This window comes from Lissotriton vulgaris, chromosome 3_1, assembly GCF_964263255.1.
Source record: "Lissotriton vulgaris chromosome 3_1, aLisVul1.2, whole genome shotgun sequence".
Classification (NCBI taxonomy): domain Eukaryota; kingdom Metazoa; phylum Chordata; class Amphibia; order Caudata; family Salamandridae; genus Lissotriton; species Lissotriton vulgaris.
Window position 1 is genome coordinate 1,774,738,324 of NC_141689.1, and position 24,984 is coordinate 1,774,763,307.

Below are 24,984 nucleotides of genomic sequence, written 5' to 3' on the forward strand. Positions count from 1 at the left end.
AAGACATGGAGATGTATGGTGTAATGCTTAATAATATACTGTGTTGTGCTCATTCAATAAAATATGTTTTAAAAAAAACAAAAAACTTTTTGACATTTAGGTGTCCCTCACCAAGTATATAAAAAATTCATCTATATGTTGTGGTGAGCATCACAATGGGAACAAGTTCATTGAGGGTGACATGGCTTTGGGGACTCTAAAGAAGGAGGGTGGAATAGCATTGTTTTAATTTATGATAGGTCCTTACTGTTTTTTTATTTTTTATTTCTTCCCTTCTTTCTTATCCTTGGCTGACTTCCTATGGAGCACCTACACAAATAGTGGCCCTTAATAGGAGCTATACATCATGAAATAAAGCGGATTGTTGTTCTTGTGGGGATGTTGGTTCTAGACCCGGGGTCGGAATTCGTTTAATTTTTGCTATGATGATTCATTTTCTTTTGTGAATTTAATACAAAAAACATTAAAAAACAAGAATCAACTCTCCTAAAAATCTGGTCTACTCAATCCGTTCTTACATTGTCAAGTCCACACAAAGCAGTACCAGTCACTAGTAAAACACCCACGCCACCCAATTAAGGTTGGTGCACCCCCATCCAAAACCAGCTGATCATATGGACAAGCCCCCATTCCCCTCTCACTCCGGACCACAGCATCAACATATAGTAAATTTACACAGAAGAAACAAAAGCATCTTAAGCTGAAGGTCTGAACATTTCACTTTTTTGAGCATAATGCCCAGTATAATAATCTAATAGTGAAAGAAAACAAATATAATGTCACATATACAGGATTTAAAACTCTTCAAGATCATCTATGACCACTGCAACATTTACACTCTAACACTTATAAATATTCACATAAAAAATTGCCAAGAAACTAAAAACTGGAATATAAGGAGGCCCTTGAGGTTAAAGGACTAGCTGGCCTAATGAGAGGAGGGGCACAGAAGGAAGCCTGAGGCTTCAAGGTTTATATTTTCAGGGAGACACAGATTATTGTGGCAAAATGGCTGCACATTAGGAAAGCTCATGGGGCTGGGTGATTGGATCAGGTAGCATCATTCTACCCAGCATGCAAGCAAGATACCAATGCCAGCAGATCATTTGGAATGAACCACCAAGACATCACTTAGGGATGGCTTTTTAAACTAATCTTATAAACTGCTAAAAATGTACTGGTACTGATACGTAATAAAGCATTCAAATAAGCTGAAAACAGCTTGCAATGTTGGTCACATTTGCAAAAAGGCCGTAATAATGCTCATGTCGAAAGAAGTAAAAGATCCCCTAGACTGTATCAGTTGCTGTCCCATTTAATTAACACTGAGTAGGCACCTAGGCACATAGATAACAACTTGCCCACAGTTTCGGCTTGTCCCAGCCGCATCCAGTTGCCACCTTTTGACCAAGTGACCCCTCCTCTGCCTGGGTTTTCCCTCCAATTCTTCCTGTCAACAGAAGTCCAACCCACCCCCGCACCTACCTAATGCAGCCTGCAGCGCAATCACATTAGTAAGCACCTGGGGACCTAGCTTGCCACTTGCCAGTCGACTTCAATTCTTGCTTGCTCCAGACTGATTCAGTTGCCGCCTTTTGAACAACTGACACAGCTGCTGCCCAGGTTTTTCCCTGGGTTTTTCCTGCTCCCCGTTTTTCCCGCCAACAGAAGCCTCGGCCACCATAAGACTTTCTTAATGTAGCCCGTCTGTGCTCATCTGCACCTGGATCGTGCCCAGTGCCAGGAGCCCAGGCCCCACGACTATCCAATGCAACACTACAGGCGCCACCAGAGCCAATGGACGCCACCACTACTCCTACGCAACCTGAACAACACACACCGGTAAATACGCCGATGCGCTCATCCCCCATCACCATGGTAAGACTTTTCTCCTGCACCCATTACGATTTCACCTGCAACACCTCAGACGCCGACACCTCAATCTCCAAACAACAGAGGCAAGCTGCCACCACCATCCCACACCAACTGGCCACCATGCTTCTCAATGTCCGATCCTCCGGGAAACACTCCACCGAAATCTGGGACCTGCTCAACAGCAACATACTCGAGCTTCTTTCCTGACCGAAACATGGCTCAACGCAGCCATCCGCCTGCCAACAAAATCATACACCAGAACCCAACCCAGAAGCCAGGCGGAGGACTTGTTATCATCTACAAAAACACGATTGACTGCACCACCTCCACAGACTCCGAAATCAACCTCCACTTCAAAATACAAATGAACTACGTTGTCAGCCCTAATGGAACCTTTGCCTAATGTCCCCTGGGCACCAAGCAGAATTCTTAAACTACATTGCGGACTTTGTCTCTGTCCTCTTCATCAGCTTAACCAACTGCATCCTCCTCTGGAACCTCAATTTTCACCTGGAGGACACCACAGACCCTAACTCCATGACCCTCCTTGACAGCATCAGCAACGTCAGACTCACTCAGCTCGTCCAAGGACCAACCTACAAAGCAGGCTACTCCCTGAACGCAATTTTTCTACACATGGTCCGACCACAACATCATACATTTCAAGATACACGTCTACCAAGCCACCATGCTAAAAACCCAAAGCACAATAAAGACACTAGGGCAAAATATCCAAAGAAAACTGGACCAAGAGCCTACAGGAACACCCACCCAAACACACCAGGAACCTGATGTCAACACAAAGCTCTTCAATAAATGGATAACCGTCTGCGCCAACTGCACCAACCAATCCCACCAGAATCAAGACTTACAAATACAACAAACGACCCAGATGGTACACAAACAAATTCAGGCAGTCCAAGCGCCACTGCAAACAACTTGAGAGAAAATGGAGAATCAACAAAAGCCCACTGCAAGAACCACAAAAAAAGCCACCTTCAATCTCTACCACCAACAACTACAAGATGCAAAGAAAAGGGTTCTAACTATCAGAGTCTAAGCCAGATCCAACAATGGAAAATTAACTTTTTATCATCGCCAAGGAGTTTTCCAGTCCTGTTGCTACCAATGACATCATCTAATTCCAAGCACTCTGGAACAACCTCTCAAACTTCTTTCAAAAGAAGACTGACAATATCTACAACTCATTGGACCCACACTAGACAGATATGAACTCCCCCGACCAACCAGACACCTCCTTCATCAGCAAACAGCAGCTAAGCAACTGTAAACACTTCTTGGATTAAGAAACCACCACCCTGATGAATACCATAAAGTCAGGAGCCCCCTCAGATCCATGGCCCCACTTCACCTACAACCTTAGAATAACCATAATCTCCCTTGCGCTCACTGCTATCATCAACATCTCCATAAACACCACCACCTTCCAGTCTTGCTGGAAAAATGCAGAAGTCTACGTACTATTAAAAAAACCAAAAGCAGTTCCCTCAGCAGCTATAGACCCATCTCGATCCTTCCTTTTCCAGCTAAAGTCATGGAGAAAGCCATACATATCCAACTCGCACACCACCTAAAACTCCATCAACTCCTAGACAGCTCTCAATCACGCTTTCCCACCAACAACTGTGCTGAGACAGCCTTATGACATCAGAAGCATCCTCGACCGAGGAGAAACGGCAGCACTCATTCTCCTTAACATCTCTGGAGCATTTGATATGATCTTCCACGTCACTGAACAGAAGGCTTCAGACCTTCGTGGATATCGACAGAGCCCACAGCATCAACATAGTATCCTACACCGAAGACAAACAGGTCATCCTCTCCCTTACCAATTCAACTAACACCACCAAAGTAAACTTCACCAATTGCATGAGCAATGTCACTGCATGGATGAAAAACAACTGCCTTTAGCTCAACACAGACTAAACCAAAGTCCTAATCTTTGGCAACAACTCTTCCGGGACGCCCCTAAGTGGCACTCCAAGCATGGCACCCCACCCACCCCTGTGGACCATGCCAACAACCACTGGATCATTCTGGACACCAACCTCTCCAGGATCAGACAGATCAACTCCTTCTCCTCATGATGCTTCCACATCCTTCAAACGATATGCAAGATTTTCAAGTTGACTCTACTGAACACCAGACGAACGTTTAACTAGGCTTATATAAAGTAGACTTGATTAAGGGAACACCCTCTACAATGGAATGCCAGCTCATGTCATATGCAGACTTCAAACCACCCACAAGGCTGCCGCCATGCTCATCCTGAACCTCATGCAAAATAACCGCATCTCTCCACACCCTAACAATGTCCACTGGCTCCCTGTCCAGGAAAGATGTAAGTTCAAGCTACTCAACTATGCCTACAAAGCGCTCCAAAATACCGATCCAGCTAACCTCAACCACCATCTCAACTTCTACCAACCCACCAGACACCTTCATGGGCGTCCAAGGAAAGAGGCACACCTCTCTCTCATCAAGAAGACCAGAAGCGGAGGGCACTCCTTCTCATACCTCGTATAGAAGACCTGGTACGACCTCGTGAAACACCTCAGAACCTCCCTCATGGACTTCTGAAGGAACCTCAATACATGGCTCTTGCAGAAGTAAAAAACATGATCTTTTCCCTCCCTCAGGTTTCCCCTACTCAGTTTCTGGATCCCCTTATGGGTGATTAGCCGTGCTCAACAAATTCACATTAAACAACATGTCAAAATTCTGGTCAAGACATTTGTGACAAGATTACATAAAGTGATCCAATCTTTAGTACATAATTAGGATTTGTACCAGATTGTTCATATGCAACAACACGAGAACATTCTTCCGTCTACTCTGGGAAATGCACAAGAGCCCAACAGAAGCCTTGGCGTCTTCTCTGAATGCTGAAAATGTGTGTTCTTGTGTTGAATTGAGCTATATTTTCAGGTCCATGGAATGAGATAGTCTTGTTCCAGACTATCTGTAAAGAGAGGAGAGGAGTTGGCCTAATGGCGAGAACGGTAGACCTCGAATCTGGGGAACCTCGTTCGAGTCTCTGCAATCACGCTGAACATCCTATGATACTGGGCAAATCACTTAATCTCCACGTGCCTAACAAAAATGAATGTGTCCTCATGTAATGCAACTGGTGCTTTATAAAGTGGTCTGTCATGTTCGCGCTATATAAAACTCGGTAAAAAAACAAAAAGTCAGAGGGCTTTGATCTAATACTTTAGAATAAGTCCACTTCATTTGAAACAAAACAGGGCTAGCCTCTTTACTCACTCTTCATCCTTTTGGCTTTTAGAACCTCTGTCAGCAGCATTACACCAATCCCTCAAATTAAAGGTATAGACACGTGAAGATCTCAAGTGTAATGATTTCTGTACTTAGACATTATATTCATGAAAATCACTGGCCAGGAGAAATTAGACCACAAGCCCTAATGTCCACAACCAACACCATTTTGGCCTTTTCAGGGTATAAAATTAATAGAAGGAAGTGCAAGGCTCAGCCAGTGTCCTGTATCACCACAAAAGACAGCCTAGGACATCATGATATATGTGGGGATCCAAAGGGCCTTACATACTTTACGAAGGCCATAAGCAGATTGTGGAAGAAACTACAACCCCTTAATGTCCAAAACATGAAAAGATAGGATATGATGGACCTGATTATAAAGCTCATTGTTCAGCAAAATACAGGTAGTCAAAAGGATAATCAAATCCCAACATAATTATATTTTGCAAATGCTCTGCCCTTTGCAATCCTGACCCAGCTAGACAAAACATTAAATATGTTGTACAGGGACCCATGTGCCCCACACTGCACATGTGATGCATGAAGTGGTGAACCTATTGCCACATACTGAACATCCTCCTGTCTGGGTACTACTGGAATGAACAGCATTTAATAACTGGTTTGTCTGACCACTCTATCCCAGCATAAATAACCTCCAACCACACATCCCAATTCAAAAGATCCCAACCACACAAGCAGTACGGAAACGAGTCAATAGAGAAATTCAGGGGGGGAGACCCTTCCTTGCTTGACAATTTCGCACCTGTGTAGCACATTATAGGTATTAGAATTGGACAACCTAGCATATACTGGTACCACTGGGAGCAAGCAAGGCTCGCTTACAGATCATATGATTTTTATCAACAGACTTAAAACAAACAATGAACTGTGCATGTAAATACCACTTTCAGAATCATCCTTTTGGCAAGACATACAACTATTGCACGGTGTATATATGGCAGTTTTGAAGGAAAGATGTTTGAGATGGCTATCTCAGAAGGGATGCAGACTGTGCGAAACTAATGGAAAACAATGGCAAATACGTCTAGGAGACAAACAAAAGTTTTTTTTAATACATTAAAGTACTCCACAGTTGGTACTGGGCATATGTGAACAAACAGTAAACAAATTTCAAGACTACCTAGATGAGTTCTCTAATAACTGCAGGCGATTTCTCACCCATTATTTTATTTATTTATTTTTATAGGGCCTGAATTGACCCCCGAAGGGGTATCTCTTGGCTTAGGACAGACTGTGTGAATATATTGCAGCAACAGCTGGATCAGGAACAAAAAAGAGTAGTCTTGAGCAGCTTCCTGAATTACAAATGATCAGGGCATTGTCTCAAGAGTATGGGGAGCTTGTTCCATTAACGGGGGCCAAGATGAGAGAAGGCCCTTCCTCCTAATCTAGCCTTCCTTACTCGAGGAACCACAAGAAGATGTTTGGAGCCCGAGCAAAGGGATCTGGAAGTTAGGTACTGTGTAAATTTCTCTGTGAGGTAGGTGGGACCTAGATTAAACAACATCTTATGGATAATGCAGCAAATTTTGAATCTTACCTGTTGGCGAATAGGAAGCCAATGAAGTTGCAAGAGAAGAGGGCGGGAAGCAGTCCTTGGAGGAGCATTGAGGACCAGTTGCGCCGCCGTATTTTGGACTACCTTCAGTCTGCTGAGGGAGGCATCGTTGGCGGAGATCAGCAGACAATTACAGTAGTCCAGACGGCCTAATACAAATGCCTGAGTCAGAGTTTTCAGGGTTGAGTCAGGATGTCTGAGAGGGAAGACTCGACGGAGCAGGCCCACTGTATGGAAACAAGAGCCAGCTGTCTGAGCAGCATGCTCCTTCGGAGTAAGGGCTTGATCCAAACGGCTACCCAAGTTCTCAACAGTAGATTTGGGGGCAGGATGGGAACCCAAATCGACCGGCCACCATTCAGGCGTCCATAGAGAAGGGGCTTCTCCGAAGAGCAGAATCTCAGAAATCCCCACATTGCAATGGAGAAAATTACTATTCATCCAGTGTGAGATAGCTCTCATACCAGAAGAGAAGGCCGACTGTACTGATGGAGTAAATTTGTCAAATGGAAAGAGCAGCTGAGTATTCGCGGCATAGGATATGGGGATGAACCCATGCGTCCTCAGGAGATTGGCCAAGGGGGCGACATAGATGTTAAACAGTGTAGGTCTCAGACAAGAGCCCTGAGGTACTCTCTTGGACAGTTGCATAGGTGCCAAACGATACAGGCCTAAATTGACAGTCTTGGAGCGAGCAGATAGAAAGCTTGTCATCCACTGCAGATCAGATTTTCTTAGTCCAATCTCCTTTAGTCTTCTGAGCAATATCCGATGTGCCACCGTGTCGAACGCGGCAGATAGGTCCAACAGCACCAGGATCTAGGGACATCCAGATGTTGTCCGTGACCACTAGCAGAGGTGATTCAGTGGTGTATTTGGGCCTAATGCCAGACTGAGAAGAGTCTAAACAACCAGTAAGTTCTAGGTGGTTGAAGAGATGATTGTTAATATGTTTATCCAGTAATTTGCTCAGAAACGGAATGAGCTAAATGGGGCGGAGATTGGAAAGATCCGTCCAAGGGACTTTAGTGTTCTTACGGAGCGGCCTGACCTTTGCAACTTTCCATTCTGACGATACATGGCCTTCTCTCAGGGAGAGGTTAAGGAGAGATTCAATCAAGGGGGACAAATGATTGGCCAAGGAAATGACAACTTTGGCCAGGATAAGGTCCAGGGGGGACCCTGATTTTATCTTATGAATCAACAATTCACCCTCTGCTGATGTCAGTGTGGGGAAGCACTCTAACAACTTAGGAGTTGTCTAATCAGGTTGGTCAGATGCCATTGGGACCAGAGTCTGGGTTCCTGGCAAGATGATTTTTTCGTAGATAATCTCTATTTTCTGCAAAAAGTATACAGCAATATCGTTGCATATCCTTTGCGTGGGTGCCTCGAAGTTTTCACATGCTCTGGGGTTAATAAAGGCCTGGAGGATATGATGCAGAGTTTTCTGCGCAATTTTAATGTTTTTTTGATAGCTGGACAGGGTGGTGAGAAACCGATCTATGTCCTTTTCGTCATGAGTAGTGCGCCAGCTTCTCTAATTTTTCCCGCAGAGTTGTTTCTGTACTCAAATCCAGAATAACCTATTAAACACTTACTGGTGGACCATATGGGATCTAACGGGACAGGAAAGTCAGTAACTTAGTGCAGGATAGACAAGAAGAGCACGTTACTTACCTTCTGTAATATTTTTTTCTGGTGTATGCTTTATCTAATGGCAGATTCCTCACTTTAGAATATCCTATGGCATTAGACAGGATCTGGAAGATTTTACAGCATTGCTACTGTACACAGGCAGGTGGCACTGTCCAGCTCCATGCTGACTTTGTTCTGTCAAGGACATGCAAAACAGAAACGCATATAAGCGCCATCCCTGTGCGCTGACATCAGTTTCTTTCTGGTCTCTATCCACGCCCTACAAAACAAAGCCGCAAAAGTCAGTTGATTCCAGTGTGCAGAGCCCTAGATTGAAACGATTTTAGATTGAAAAGGCAAACAACCCAAAGAATAAGGAGCTGGGAAAGCAGTGAGTAATCTGCAGTCAGATAGAGCATCGACCAGAAAGAGCATTGGCAAAGTGAAGTAACTTTTTCTACTAATGGATACATCTAATTGCAGATTTCTCACCTTTGCAAAAGATACCAAAGCAGTACCTCCCGAGGTGGTGGGTTTGTGGAATGGCTCAAATCAATAAGTTGTGCTGTATCTAACAAACAAAATGTATTTTCCCAATGGACTTGACTGTCAAGGCTGTAGTACTTTGTGAATGTGTGTACTGATGCCCACATTGCAGCCTGACAGATGTCAAGTAGAAACATTCCTCATGCCAGCACAGTGGTAGCAGCCTTAGCCTTGGAGGAGTAGGCCCTTAACACCTCAAGAGGCTGCTATTGGCTAAGCAGATTTTGATGTAAAGTCATGTCTGCTGTGACAGAGTCGTTTCTGCATTGCCTTGCCTTTCTTTGGCAGATGAACCTACAAAAAATGCTGATCCACCACCAGATGGTCTTTTGTGCGATCAACAAAGAAACGCATAGCTCTTTTAGAATCCAGCCAATGGAGTTTCTCTTCTTCTTTTGAAGAGTTAGGTGCAAAAAGAACCCTGAGAGAGTGACAATTGGCCAACGTGAAAAGCCCCAACAAATTTGGCCCAAAAAGTCTGCTTTGTTCTGCAGTACAAATTTGTCTGGACAAAAAGGTGATATAAGGTGGCTGCACCAGGAGAGCTGTGGTTCGCTAAAACAACAAGCTGAGGTCACCGCAACCAGAAACAAAGTCAACAGACTTAATGGACAGCTGTGCATGGGTTTGAATAGCGTACACATGAGAAAAGTAAGAACTAAATTAAGATACAATTGTGGCATCAAAAGGGGTTTTGGAGGAAATAAAAGGGTCAAACCTTTCAACAATCTAATCACAATGTGTGAATTTAACAGGTATGGCTCGTCCTGTAAACTTAAAAAGGCAGAAAGGGCCAACAAATAACCTTCGACACCAATCAATTTAAGTCTTTGGCAGGCCAGAGATAAAACAAACAATAGCAATCCAATAATTTGACCTGCAATGGATTGGTATTGTGGGTTTCTACAACAGGCTACAAGCTTGTCCCACTTGCCGGTGTAGACAGACTTAGTAGAAGGACGCCTGACAGCTGAAATGACATCCACAACTGTGGGAGGAAGACTGAATGCAGTCAACTGCCGCCTCTCAATCTCCATGCATGAGAGTGTAGATTTGAATGCAGGACCTGGCCCTGCTGCTGTGACAGGCGGTCCTCCCGAATCAGTAGCCTGATTGGAGGACAGATGCTTATACCCAGAAGGTCCAGGTACCACAAAAACCTTGCCCAATCTGGAGCCACTAGGATGACTGGGGCGGAGTTAAAAACAAGTTACTTACCTATACACTGTGGTTCTCCAGTATTGATATCTTTCATAGATTCACATGCTTGAATCATCCCAGTTGTCATGGTGGAAGTCCCACGGTAACAGTAATATAAGTCATACTAATACATTAGCATTAACAATCACATTGAAAACAATTGACTTCATTAGCTAATTCACATTGTTTTAATACATCCAAACTTCACCAATCATAGCAGATTCTGAAGCACTCATCCCCTGCATAGCCACCATACCTCAGATTTTGAGCGCTAGTGTAAATAAAGGAAAAAGAAGTATGAAAGTGGTGGGCCTTAACAGGGAGGATGGAGGGTTGCATATGAATCTATTGAAGATATCAATACTGGAGAATCACAGTGTACAGGTAAGTAACTTGGATTTTTTCCAGTATTGTATCTTTCATAGATTCAGATTCTTGACTAGTAAGCAGTTTCCAGTGAATGTTGGAGGCGGGTAAGGCAACTCATCTGCCCATGATAAAAATAATACGGCAAGATTTAAAACCATTAGCCTAAATTTAACACACAGACCTAGAAATCACTGCTTGACAGATAAAATAAAGTTAAAAGACAGAAACATAATAAACAATATTGTATAATAACAGAATGAAAATTGGCATACCTTAAGAAAATAGGTGGCATAACTCAGTCTGTCAAACTGCCACATCCGCCTTTCTCTGGGAATCCAGACAGCAGTGCTTCTTGAGGGTGTGGCATTCACCCATGTTTCTACCTTGCAGATGTCAGGCAATGACACTCTCCCACACAAAGGTGAAGAAGCGGTGACCTTTTGAGTAGAATGTGCCTTCACCTTCGCAGATAATGGTCTTCCTGCCTTCTCATGGCAGAAATCAATAGTTGCAGACACCCAGCAAGCAATACTTACCCGCGACAGAGCTTGTCTTTTTTTCGGTGAGGCAAAATAAATCAGAAGTTGGTCTAATTTTTGTAAGGTGTTGGTTCTCTCTAGGTAAAACCTCAGACAGCATCTGAGGTCAAGACAGTGCAAGGCCCTCTCTCCAGGTGAAGATGGTTTACTGAAGAATGTTAGTAAATTTATGGTCTCATTTAAGTGGAAAGATATTGGCAATTTCGGAATGAAGGTAGGGTTAGTTCGTAGGATGACTCTACCATCACGAAATTGCAAATATTGATCTTTACCTATGAAAGCTTGGATTTCACTTATCATTCTTGAAGAACTGATATCCAAAAGAAAAGCTACTTGGACTCGGGCCATGGGCTTCGGGTGCAGAGTGTTGCATACTCGCGGATTTGGCAGGAGCCAGAGTCTGTTGGTGAGCAGATCCAGTGCTCACGGGAGATAAAGTCTTAGGTTTGGAAGGTAGGGCAGGTTCTTCGGGTTCTTGAGGGCATCAGTGTGGGTTTAATGTGCTGAGAAGTTTGATACCAAACTCCCCAGTATTCAGTAAAGCCATTATGGTGCTGTGGAGTTTGTAAACACACCCTCCCACCACCATATACTCGTATCGGCATTACTGCACTTACAATGTCTAGGAATTGGCTTAGACACTGTAGGGGTACAAGGCTCATGTACCTGTACTCTCATCACTGTTATAGTGCACCCAGATAGAGGGATGGCCGACTTATGCCAGGGCAGTGGGTTATAGGCATGGCACACAGGGATGTGTGCAATGCCGACTCTTCACTTTGTTCTGCACCAAAACCTGCAACAGCAGTGTGTGTGTGTGTGTGTATAAAGGTACAGGGCCTCTAAGGGAGGCACAGTAAGTGCTGCAGCCCTTAGAGGCCTTCCCTGGCCACAGTGCCCTTGGTACCTGTGGTACCATTTACAAGGGACTGACATGTGGCCTAAGACTGCCAACTGGGTTTTGTATCAATGCAGTTTAGGGAAAGAACATAGGCCCTGGGTACCTGGTTGGCAGGATCCCAGGGCACACACTGTCAAAGTACATCAATAGTTTGGCAAAAAGTGGGGGCAACCATACAAAAAAGGGCACTTTCTTACATGGCTGCTAGATGAACTTTAATAGATGAGTGAGTCCTGATTTTGCTAGATGCAACAGGTAAGGGAGAATCTGCTCTAGTGTAGACAAGAGAGGATGACACGACTGCGAATTACACCATGAACAAAACCTCTTTCACTTTTCAGAGTAACATTTGTTTATAGATGCAGCTATTGTAGATGCAGCATGAGTGTTTTTCGGAGAGTCAATGTGCACTCCTCAGAAAGACTTAGTATTACGAATTGAGTGTCATGAGGAGCCAAGCTAACAAATTGAGAGAACAAATATGTAGATTTACAATTTTCCCCTTGTTTATCAACAGAAGATCTGATGCTGGCTGGAATGGGATATGCAGGTACTCTGATAGGGGAAGAAGCTTGGTGAACCAATGCTGCCTTGGCCTCACTGGTGCTATGAGTATGAGATGGCAAGGCTTCTCCATTATTTTGTGTATGACCTTGGGAATGAGCAGGAATGGAGGGAACGCATAAGTGAACATCCCTGTCAATGCAAGGTGGAATGCTTTTCCCTAAGACCCCGGTTGAGGGTACCTGCTGAAGAACAAGTTGCACTTATTGTTTTGATGAGTGGTGAAGAGATCCAGGTTTGGAGAACCTAAACGCTGAAAACCCAGTCTTAACTGCCACTGGTTGAGCTCCCACTCGTGGGACTGCTTGTTTGTTCTACTTAGGGTGTCCGCCCATTCATTCTATACTCCTGGGACATGTTCAATTTTCAAGGAGATATTGTTGGCTATTACTCATTCCCATAACTGTTGCGCTTAGAACCTGTGACCATGTACTTCACTGTTTGGTGAGATAAAACATGGTTGTTCGGTTGTATGTTCTCACCAAAACGGACTAGTTGCGGGGCCTGGGAAGGAAAGGCTTAAGACCTAGGTAAACCGTCTTCAACTCTTTGAGGTTTACGTATTAAAAATCCTCTTGACCGGTCCATTTTCCATGAGCCTGCAAGTCCTGTAAGTGAGATCCCCATCCTTCTAGGGAAGAGGCCATCCTCGTGACTACCTGAGGTAGCACAGGAAGAAACGAGAGACCCTGAGAAATACTGTCGGTGTTCATCCACAAAGACATTGCAGACTTCATCTGTGGACTAACTGAAATCTTGCCCTCGAAGGAGCCTTGGCATTTGATCCACTGACCGTTCAGCTGCTCCAGTAGTGGCTACATGCGAAGACGACAGTTTGGAGTCAATGGGATTCAGGATGACATCATCCCCAACATGGATTTGCACTTTCTTACAGAAGTGGACTCTCTTGCAGATAGGGATTTCATGAGTGATTTTAGACTGAGAATCATGTCCTCTGTGGGAAAAAGTTTTGACACTTTTGAATCTAGGGTTGCACCCAGAAACACCTATCTGGATGAATTTAGAGAGGTTTTTTCTTTGTTCAGATTTAGACCCAGAGATTTGAAAAGATGTAGCCAGGCCTGAGTCGACTGTTTTGCCAAGTGAAAAGTGGGGCCCTTTATTAACCAGTCATGCAGGTTCGGGAAAACCTGGCGCCACGGGAGCCATGCATTTGGTAAAGACTCTGGGAGTCGACCTCAACCCAAAAAGGAGCACTATGAATTGGTAACGGCATCCTGCCACCTTGAAGCTTAGAACCTTTCTGTGCTTTAGGCTTATGGGAATATGGAAATTTGAGCCCAGCAGATCCAGGGTGGTGATGTAGTCCCCTGTCTCTACTAGTTACAAAATCCCCTGCAGGGATAAAATCCAGAATGGTTGTTTCTTAATTAATTTGAAAAGAGCCTCAAATCCATTACTTGCCTCCATTTTCCTGATTTCTTTCTGATGACGAAAGAATTGGAACAAAATCCCGTATTGCACTGATTAAGTGGGACCTCTGCTATGATCGAATTTCCTCTTTTAGAAGAGACAGATGGCGATGATCTGTGTGGAGGGAGTTTGGGAGGCTTTTGAAGAAAAGCCAGGGTGTGACCATGCAGGATTACGCCTAACACCCATCTGTCGGAAGAGACGAGCTTTCAATGATTGTAGAATTTGGAAAGGGGATTGCCTAACTGAAGTGGGACTGACGTGACAGGTGCATGAGTTATATCATTGTCTCCTGGAACTATCCTGAGTCTTTCCTCCAGCCGAAGGATGTTGACACAGTGGATGCCTAGAGTAGAATGACACTGCTCTTGAACTGTAGTGCTCGGGAAGAAAATGGACCTCTGCTATTAAAAGACTAGAATTGCCACTGTTGCACAGTGCCCGGTGTGAGCAGTTTTGGTGTCCGATTTTATGGACTGCAAGCCATCATCCACGTGCTTATCAAACAAGTTATCCCTGTCAAAAAGCAAGTTGAGGATCTTTGATTGCACCTTGGCGATGAAAAACTGCTGCCTGTGCTAACTGTCAAAAGGTCGTAGATGAGATGTCCATTGCAAAGTCAATTATTTCCAAAGAAGCCTTCTCCCCTGCCATCAGGATTTCTCAGGTTTATTTTTTCTTATCCTCAGGGAGGTACTCAATGAACATGTCAGACCATATTGGATGGTCAAATCTTCCAAAGATGGCCAGAGAGTTGGAGGCTATAATGGAGGTCACAATCACAGTAGAGAATCTCTTGCCAATGTTGTCCAGTCTACGGCCCTTCAAGTCCTGAGGAGCCTAGCACTGCAAGGATGGATTTTTAGCCCGTCCTGGGCCGCCTGCAGTATTGCAGAGTCAATTCAAGGATGACCAATAAGGCCAGTTGGCGATTCTCCGGAGCCTTATATTTTCTGTCAAGTTTTGGGATAACCACAGCCACTCAAGACTGTGTTTTCATTTTAATCCCTCCTGCCAAATAAAGTCAACAATAGGAATAGATCTTGTTGTGCGTTAGGCCTCCATTTAAAGTTGTAGAGAAAGCACGGTTTGCTGAGCTGGAAGAGGAAGATCGAAGCATTTGAATGCTCTCTCCAGGATGTCATGAAAGCCACCAATATCGTCTGGTGGGGTAGGAAGATTAGGTGAGGATGACATCAGAGCCACATAATCGGCCTATTCGGGATGATCCCCAGAATGGAATTGGATTTCTGCTTCCTCAGGCTGTTGATCCCCATCTGTCAGTTTAAGTGTCCAGTATGGACATGGGTGGCAAGACAGGTGTTTTACTTTGTAATCTGGCAGAGCTCCTTGGAGTAGAGGAAGTTTCAGGAACATCCAGTCTTTGATGTGGTTGTTGAGTCGGGACAATGACCTCAGGAAACCTCTTGTAATAATCATTGATCATCATGCGCAAATCAGTGACCAATGAAACAGGGATCGCAATAGAATATCCTTGCCAATTATGTTGTTCCTCCTCTGGTTCCTCCTAAGGGTAATGCTCTTGGAATGTGTCATAGTCCTGAGCTGGTTGATGCCCACTATCACTGAAAGAAAATTTGCCCTCCAGATATGTAGGCTGCCCCCAGTCTGCATCTTTATTCTCAGTCTCTTGACATGTTACATTGAGCTGAGAAGGACTATATGCTGGACCAAAAAGACATTCGTCCCCTGATTCCTGCACCTCCAACAGTCATACTGGGGGTAAAGGTGATACCTCTGAAATGTCCCGTGGCATGGTTGATGCTATGCCCTTGCCTGTGATTTATAAAATGTTTCTTTCTCTACCATTGACAGGGATGTCATCGACATAGCCCTGGATGGAATTCTCATTGACAAAAGGACATTGGGCGCAGTCGGAGGCATCGACTGAGCTGCTGCTACTGCAACCTGTACCGTCGGCGACAGTCTAGTCGATAAAGACAATACAGTCGTCTGAGTCTTCGACGACAATAAAGTGGTTGTCCTGGTGATCGATGTTGTAGAGGTTGTCGTCATCACAGGCAGAGAAAGGGATACCGGAGACAATGCAGTGGTCGACGACGGGGTGATCTTTGTCGACCGATCAGTCGCTGGTAGGATTTTCTTCCTGGCAGCTCCTTGAATGAAGTGGCAGGAGCAGATGGAGGGGAGGAAACAGATCTTCTATGAGTGGGAAAAGGTCCAGCCGGCTCCTTGCTTCTCGACCTCTCCACACTGCCCTCCTTACTATGGGATTTAGACCTCTTAGAGTCTTTGTGAGATGAGGAGGAGCCGTTTTTTTTTCCAGTCGTAATTTGCACTCTCCTCGCAGCCAAAGGAAGCAGCCTGGCTTCACGATCCTAGAAGATCTGAGCTGTAGCAGTACTTGCGATCCTTAGGCTTGTACTTCGGTTAAAGGCAGAATAAACATAAAAGAACCTTGATTTCCCAAAGAACTTACAAGGTTTAAAACACCTTTTTTTTAACCCTCCACCATTATGAAAATAGGAAATCCCACCACCAAACTGTACCTCAGATGTTTCATGGAGGTTTGGAGATCAACTTGAAAGCTGACAGGTCAAAAGTTGAGCTGTGTAACACTTTGACTATTCAGAGCTCAGACTAAACTCCCTAACACACCACGTGCAGTAAGAAATCTGAGGTATGGTGGCTCTGAAGGGGATGAGTGCTTCAGAGTCTTGCTCTGATTATGGTTCAAGTGTGGATGTATTAAGACAATGTGAACTAGCTAAAGATGCCTATTGTCTTCAATGTGCTTCTTAATGCTAATGCATTAGTTCTACTTACATTACTGTTATTGTAGAACTCCCACCATGATGACGGAGAAGATTCAAGCTTATGAATCTATGAAGGATACAGTACTGGAGAATTATTGATGTTCTTTAGAACTCGGGGTAGCAGTAGGAGGGAGAACAGGAGTCCCATGCTCCACACTATTCAGAATGTGTCTTTGAGAAAAAGCCTTCTTGGAAACTCCAGTATTTAAAAGTTCTGATATTACGCATCTCTGAGTAGCAAAAAAAAAATGAAATCTAATAACCTGGCTTCTTCTCATAGCTGGAAGACACCCTGTGACACCTCAGAGCATAACTACAGAAAAACACCAAAGGAGCAGAAAAAAGAAACTGTGGCCTGAGAAGTCAACCAGGGACAAAAAGACAAACCTGTGTTGCAAACATATGTAGAATGCACTATTTTTATATTTTGTGAAAAAAAATTGTGTTTTCTTGATCTGCAGCAAGACTATGCTGGGAGTGTGAAGAAAGTGGGAATCATTGTAGCAGTAACCCTTGGAATATTTTCCAGTTGCATTCATAAAATGTTACTATTGTTCACATGCTAGGACTGTAGGAAGCTATATACAACTGGGTTGGCAGCTATACCATAAGCTAAACGCTGAACATTTCTCTCTTCTCTTAGCAGTGAAACAAGCAAATAGGTATGAGGCTTATCTATAAAAGCTTATAGGTGTATGCAAGAGAGAATGTGCATAGATACTCCCAGTGATGCTGTGAGAAACTTTATATCAAGAATGCAAGTAGGATCCTGGAAACGTGCAGATTAATGACCATGAGATATCAGGGAAACAAAAAAATTCTTTGCTCTTCTGGTGATTGAATGTGACAGATTGGGAATATATAAAACTGTGCAAAAGCATCTTTAATTATTTTATTTATTTTTTTACAATAGATTGAATTATTAACTTGTAAAGATTCTACACACCTAGTAAAGGTATGGGTAGGAGAGCGCACATTCGTGGGAGCAGCAAAGCTGAACCAGATCTCCTTGATCGTGAGTTTCATGCTGCTTGAATCAGGAGGGGGAGGGACCAGCGGCAGGTCCTTCTTCAGATCATCAGATTCAACGCCTTCATCCTTCGATAAAGCACATATAAAATAACACAAAACAGCGTTTTACCTAGTTTGTTACAACATCATCAATACCTGCACAATGAAGAAATATAAATTAGGTTGTGGACAACTTTTGGGGAAAAAAACATGAAGGAGATATATTTAGTGAGTAAAATTGAGCATTGAATCACAATGTGAAGTTCAAAGTATAAAATAGGTGTATGCGACCAAAAAGGAATGTCTAGTCTAGACGTTTGATTGAGGCGATGCAATTACACAAATTGACTTTAATCCTGCAAAGGCAATTGTCTGTGGCGTACCTCAATATTGAGTGTTCAGAACATACTCCTACATTTTGCAAACATCACATTTTATTCTGGAATCATGCAGGTAAGTTTCTAATTTCAACAAGCTGCATGGGGCCAATTACAAGTAGCTAGGATGGCAATTGTTAATGCTCTTTTGCTTCTTGCAACCTAAATATGTTGTCTCACAACTTGTGTGGCTTAACCAACCGGATTACTAATGCTTTAAATGTATTAATGCCTTTAAGATTGTGCTAGTTTTATAAAGTATATGTTTTGCCACTTACAAACTTTCAAATACAAAATCTCAGAGTTTTCAATGAAAAAAGTCTGCTTTCAGGGTGGATTATTGCATGCGAGGATACACCCCAAATCTATTAGCTTGTTGGTCCATCTCCAAGAACTATTTTGCCCATTCTTTGACTGTAATACTTATACTTTTGTTTCAAATAAAGGTACATTTTGATCTAAAAAATATTAAATCAGGGTATTATGACAACTGATAAAACATAATTACTCAAACCAAAATAAATCATTCAAATGTAGAGGTGCACGAAGGAAAAATTGCTAAGTGCAGCTAGGTTTATTAAGTATTTTCGTGCTATTTACCTGCTCATCAGTAACTGAGTTTCCGTGTATGTCTGAAGAAGCACTTACTCCATCACCAGGAATGTTATCATCAGACACATCTGTGCTATAACCACTGCCAGTGGGAGAATCTGAAGAAATGTTGGACTTAAACAATGCATCTTTCTCATTTGTGTCTGATTTTCCCATGACTCCAAAAGCACTATACAGCATGGCACCAGACTGCCTTCCTCCTAGGTAAAAAAAGAAAAAGAAACATCTAACATTATTTATATGACCATACACAAAGGAAAGCTATTTATGAGTAGAACATTTACATTATGAAATATGGAGATATAATGTACAACTCTATGCTCTATAAACACAGATATAAAGCTATGGAAGGAACATGAGTGGGTGATGCACAGCACAAAAGAGAAAATCATTCTGGAGGTTTCAATCCTTTCAGCTCGGAAAGAAAGAGAAAAAGACAGTAGTCAGGCCCAAAGCAGACCTCCTACATATGCTCTGGCACTGCCCTGGGGCAATACTGGATCAAAGTGGTGGCCATCTTGTCCCGCTGCAGCAGGCGTGTAGTTCCCTTTCAATGGGAGGTATATATATTGCATCTGTTCAAGAGAAGCAACAAAAAAAAAAGGCTACCAAACGATTCTTAGACCAGGGCTTAATCACGGCAAAACACCTGATCACCAAAAAATGGAAAGCTCCGGCGACAACCCATGCGTTGGCCTAGCTCCGCTCTATGTTCAATTGGGCTAAGGCAGAGGGCATGGCTCTGCAGAGGGAGGACTTATTGGGACTTCACATGTTCCCTCTCGCTGCAGATTGGGAGGCTATAGTGATTGAATTGCAGAAGTCAGCTACACCCACTGCAGTCACACAGGAAGAGGCAGAGGTAGCAGCAGCAGCAGCACCAAGATGGCACTCCACTCCCGCTAATGTGACGCCATAATGGGGGCTGCCTCATAAATCACCACATGCCCCAGCAAATCACAGTACCTTCACAAGCTCTACAAGCAGTTATTACGCCATTGCTACACTTCAGGGCCTTGGGTCACGGGCGGTTACCCCTTTTCCTTAGTCAAGTTATTTTGTCCTCATTATGTTGTACCCTCTACCCACAGTTCAATACTACTCTACATCACGAATAGTATAACATCACAATAAGTAGCGCATTGGCCATACATTCGCTTACACTTCTTCTTAAGTGTTCTGATGTTGTTGATAACCTTACTACACGATATCCGACACAGAGCACTCCCGCCATAGCTGCTACAACCGCAACATATGTTTTACAGACATATCCTTACCTGGTATTTGTAGTCATTTAACTATTGTTGTACTGTAAAAAATATATTAATGTCAATAAAAAGATTTAAACAAAAAAAAGCGCTGTCTTTGGTTGCCCCCTTTACCATGTAAAACAATCACAAAAAAACTTAATGGAAAACAGTGTGGAACACAGTCTGTGAAAGGAAGATAAGAACAGTTGGCTAATATCCTAAGATCATAGGTGCTGGTCACCTTACAGCCGACAAGCCCCTCTGAATATGCCCAATGTCAAAAGCAGAATAACATAATACCATTTCCATTGAACAATGTCATACCCAAATAAGGTCTGACTAACAGTTCATCATGATATGATAATAACACCACTGCAATTAATGGGTAGATTTTCCTGCAACTATTATTAGCTTTCAGCTCTAGAATTGGTATTTCTGCAGAAATCAATGTCTGAGCCCTGATATCCACAGGCTACTCCAACAATCTTCCACAGCTAAAATTTGCCAGATTTTCACCGCCATACTATATCTATGGAAATAATTTAAGGTGCTGTTCTAATGCATAATTTGTAATTACAAAGACACTTGCATTGATAGGCTAAGTGGGTCTCTAATACTTATTGAGAAAAAGAAAGAAAAAAATCTAATGTTTATATTATGGCCATACACGAAGGAAAGTTGTATATGTGTAGAACATATAGAAGCTCCTACAATATCTGGAATGTTTAGCTTCTGGCAATGTAACATCAAGCAGTATATGTAAGAAAGTGGCTCTATATATACTGGACCAAAGTAAGGTACAGTGTGTATAGAGTCCCCAGTCTCCAGAGGTCTGACAGAGGTTAAAGTCAGATATGACCTTACTCTCTAAAGTGGTAGCTTGGTCGAGCAGTAAGGCAGTATCAGAGGACCGTGTAAAGCATTCGTTGTACCCACTCAGTCAGCAAAAGGTTTCACCCACTCAAGAACTGAACTCTAGGCCAATTGTTTTTATATCAAAATATATCGTTTTATTTTAGAACCAACAGGTGTCAAAATATACTTTTCTCAATATGAGTGACTTTAGGTAATTACTTTGCAGAAAGGTAATAGACTTTATAAGTGCAATAGCTACAGTGGTTGCAAGAGGCAACACAATTCTAAACACAATTTAACATTGAGCTCAGTGGGTTTTTCTACATAAATGCAGTTGAATACTTTAAGGATTACTTTTCTAACCACCGGACTGGATCCTGGATTCAGTCCCGGGACCTAAGCTGTAAACAGTTACATAAAAGCTTTTTAGTTACAATTATAATTTTTTAAGAATATAAATGTATTTTCAAAGTTGACACTTAAAAACGTTTCAGAGAAAAACTAGCAATGTTATCCTATGGAAGGAAATTCAAGTCACAGGTAAAGTAGGTTCTCGTTACTTTTGTAATCCAGTACTGGACTCCTAGGTTCAGCACTGGGACCTCTACCTAAGTCAGGCAAGTAATTACATTTCAGTATTTGGTACGATTTTTAAAGAATATTTGTAGTTTGCAAAAATCGACACGTAGAAGAAATTTCACAGAAAAACAGTCAATGGTTTCCTATGGAAGAAAATGCAGGTAACTGGTAATTACAGTTAAGATTACCTTTGTGGTTCAGTATTGGGCTAAAAGGTACAGTACTGGCTTCTGTTCTGATCACAGGTGAGTAATTCTCCTTATTCGGCTGATTTTAGATGACTATTTTAAAGTTTCAAAACTCAACACTTAGATGAAATTTCAGTGAAAAACATTCAATGTTAGCCTATGGAAGGAAAGAGTTATCGGCTTTTAGGTAAGTTCTCGACTGGTGGAGTTAAGGTTCTGGGCATTGACTCAGGGGTCTCCCAGGGTCGAAAAGGTAAAGCAGTTACACCCTCAGCGGCACAGGGGCAGCCGGGTGCAGAGAGAGTAGGCCCAATGCAATCAAAAGGAGAGTAGGGGTCCTTCGGTTGGTGGCTGCAAGCAAGCAGGCCAGGCAGATATGGGAGCTGAGCTCCTGGTCACTTACTCAGGGCAAGTGGGGAAGTAGAGTAGGGTAGTGGTTGCACTTCCAGTGGCACTCGGGCGGCGGGGTGCAGGGTGCTTTTGAGCCGTTGGGCGCTCCATGTTATCCAATGGGAAAGTTAAAAAGTGAACAAAGGCTGCAGGCTCGAGGACGGAGATTCATCAGGTGTGAACACCACTTCGAGAGGTAAGTTGGGATCTTGGAGAAGAGGTAGGTACCCCGAAGGAGGGTGCAGGGGGCCGCATGGTGCCGGGTGCATTGGTGTCTTTTGGTGTCGGGAAATCTTACCCTCGACTGGTCACTGTTGGAGGGGTCCCTGGTTCTGAGGCTGCAGGCTTCGTCTGGTTCGTCGAGGAGGGTCTTTGGGCACTGGACTTCCGGTCCCAGTTGCTGGGGGGGCGTCCTCGTGGTCTTGGGTCATTCAGGCACAGGCCGGGCTTGGCAGGTGCATAGTGGGATGGATTCGCGGTTCCGGGCAGGCACCAGGGGTATTGCTGTTGGAGCAGAACCACTGCTCATGGGAGTCCCAGTCTTTTGGAAGGTTCAAGGCAGGCAGTCCTCCGGGGTTGTCGAGGTTGCTGTCCGCAGGAGATGCCGGGGTTTCACAGGAGCAGGTTCAAGGATCAACAGGCCTGTAGGGTTCTGGGGACAAGTCAGTGGGCGTCATCCTTTTGTTAGCAGCTGCGCGGCAGGTCTTCTTGTTTCTTTATCTTCTTATTGTTGTAATCGGGTTCTGAGGGAGGAAGGTTCAGGGTGCCACTAAATACTAAATTTAGGGGCGTTACAGGTAGGACAGGGACCAATGGGTCCCTGTCCTGGGGTGGGTACACCCCCTAGTCTGCTCCTCTTCTGTGGGAGGGGTGCAGGAGCCTAGCTGTGATTGGGCAGAGCTCCCCATCTTCAAGATGGCTGGTGCCCGGAGTCGTGCTTCACCTCGCCTCTCCCACCTGAGGGGTGGAGTTGGCACAGACTGGCACCCCCCTCCCCCTTCCTGATGTAGGATTTCCCACCAGTCTTCCCGCCCGAGTGGGGGTCAGAACTGGTGGGGGCAAGTTGCTGAGTAGAGCAAATGGTCTGGAGTAGCTCACAAAGGCGGAATGCCTTTGAAGCTTCCCCTGCCCATCCTTGGGGAGGAGGCTTGGCACCTCGTCCCAGGATGTGCATTGTTGCAGGCCCAAGAGAGCGAGGGCTCTCCATCCAGGGGTCCAGTAACATGTCTGCTGTGTGGCATCCTAGGCAACCTCTTAGACAAGACGTGGATTGTAGGTTAGGTTTCAGGGGCATTTCTAAGATGCCCTCTGTCGTGCTTTTTACATTAAATCCCACGCTGGCATCAGTGTGGGTTTAATGTGCTGGAAAGTTTGATATCAAACTTGTCAGTCTTCAGTGTAGCCATTATGGTGTTGTGGAGTTTGTAATGTCAACCTCCCAGCACTACATACTCTTAATGGCATCACTGAACTTACAGTGCCCAGGAATGGCCCTGGGTACTGTAGGGGTACAGGGCTCATGCCCCTGTGCCCACACCACTGGCATAGGGCACCCAACTAGAGGGGTCGCTGATGTATGCCATGTCAACACTTTGTTTGGTTCTGTACTTAGACCATCAGCCTGCCAAGGCAGTGTGTGGGTGCCAGGGTACAGGGCCCCTAAGGGTGGCACAATAAGTGCTGCAGCCCTTAGCGGTCTCCTCTGGTCACCAGGCCCTGGGTACCTAGGGTACCATTTACTAGGGGCTGACAGGGGGGGCAGAGGTGACAATTGGGTTTTATTTTAACACAGTTTTAGGGAAGGAACACAGGTCCTGGGCATCTGGTTGGCAGGAGCCCAGGGCACACTCAGTCAAAGCACATCAGCAATTTAGCAAAAAGTGGGGGCATACCAATGCAAGAGAGATGGCACTTTCTCACAGTATACTTAAAGTGGCTGGCCTTTTCTATGCCTAAAAGAAATATCATAAAGGTCTATTCCATCTGCAATTTTAACTCACTCATAAAAATATATTTTGTATATTTGTCAATTCAAAAGAACCACTGCAGGGGGGTATACATTTATAACATCATGCTGCTGGTAAACGAAACATGTTTAGACAGTGTGTACAATCAACAGCATCTTATTTTCCTGACAAATGATAGGCAGTGCATTTTATTCCCATATTCTTGGATTCCTCAAATGCAGAAAACTTTTTGGATATCTTCTTGTTGTGTTAGCACCTTACAGGAACACACCAAACATATATATTTTCTTTCACACCCAGACTGTGTCTTACGTATGCATTAGCGGCTATGATATTAATCACACTACCCACTTAGAAGTCAAAAATGTTTCTCTCTGACAGGAGCAGTATTGGTATTTTAACCGTGAATGTAGATATCAAGATGCTAATGTGTAAATGTCTGCACTGTTTTTCTGAAACCACGGCTAAAAATTGTTTGTTTGTTGCTAACATAGTATCATTTACACTGTATCTGCAACAGATGTATTCCTAAGGATAACCATGACCATGTAATGGGGAGGATCACTCACAGGGAAAAACTATACTTGGTATAAACCAAAAATCCTAGCTAGCTCCATGGTGTACTGCAGAATATCCTATTATCCAGTTAATGCAATTTAAAACGCCCGCTGTTATGATGAACTGTCTGAGGCATATCCTCTTGATAATTCCTCAAAAGTCATAGAAGCCACTGGTAGTCTCGTTAGAAAGACCATGTAAGGCAAACACATTTTCTCCCTATTTCGTTCAAGCACAGTATTTCCCACGGTCATAAGGACTGTTTCTAGCATCAGCTGATCAAGGGGGAAAATGGCTGCTTCACGACCCTTGTTATCCAGGGAGCCAGAAAGTCACCTTTGCCTTTAAAGTATTGCAGCTAAATAGGTATTGATCCTAGATTAATTTCCCTTAATACAATGCCTCCAAAAATAAATTGCCAGATGATAGGTGTTATTGCTGTTATTTATGT

General features: G+C 43.7%; 1 protein-coding gene across 15 annotated transcripts in view; it reads right to left on the minus strand.

Annotated features, from left to right (window-relative positions):
• Window positions 1-24,984, minus strand: part of BLTP1 (bridge-like lipid transfer protein family member 1) — a 1,831,302-nt gene that overhangs the window by 1,183,133 nt on the left and 623,185 nt on the right. For all 15 annotated transcript variants that reach the window (XM_086962202.1, XM_086962209.1, XM_086962198.1 and 12 more), the window contains 2 exons: window positions 18,735-18,946; window positions 17,693-17,844 (listed from right to left, as the gene is read on the minus strand). In XM_086962202.1, coding sequence (XP_086818328.1) covers window positions 17,693-17,844; window positions 18,735-18,946 — 364 coding nt within the window. The remainder of the gene's footprint in view (window positions 1-17,692; window positions 17,845-18,734; window positions 18,947-24,984) is intronic.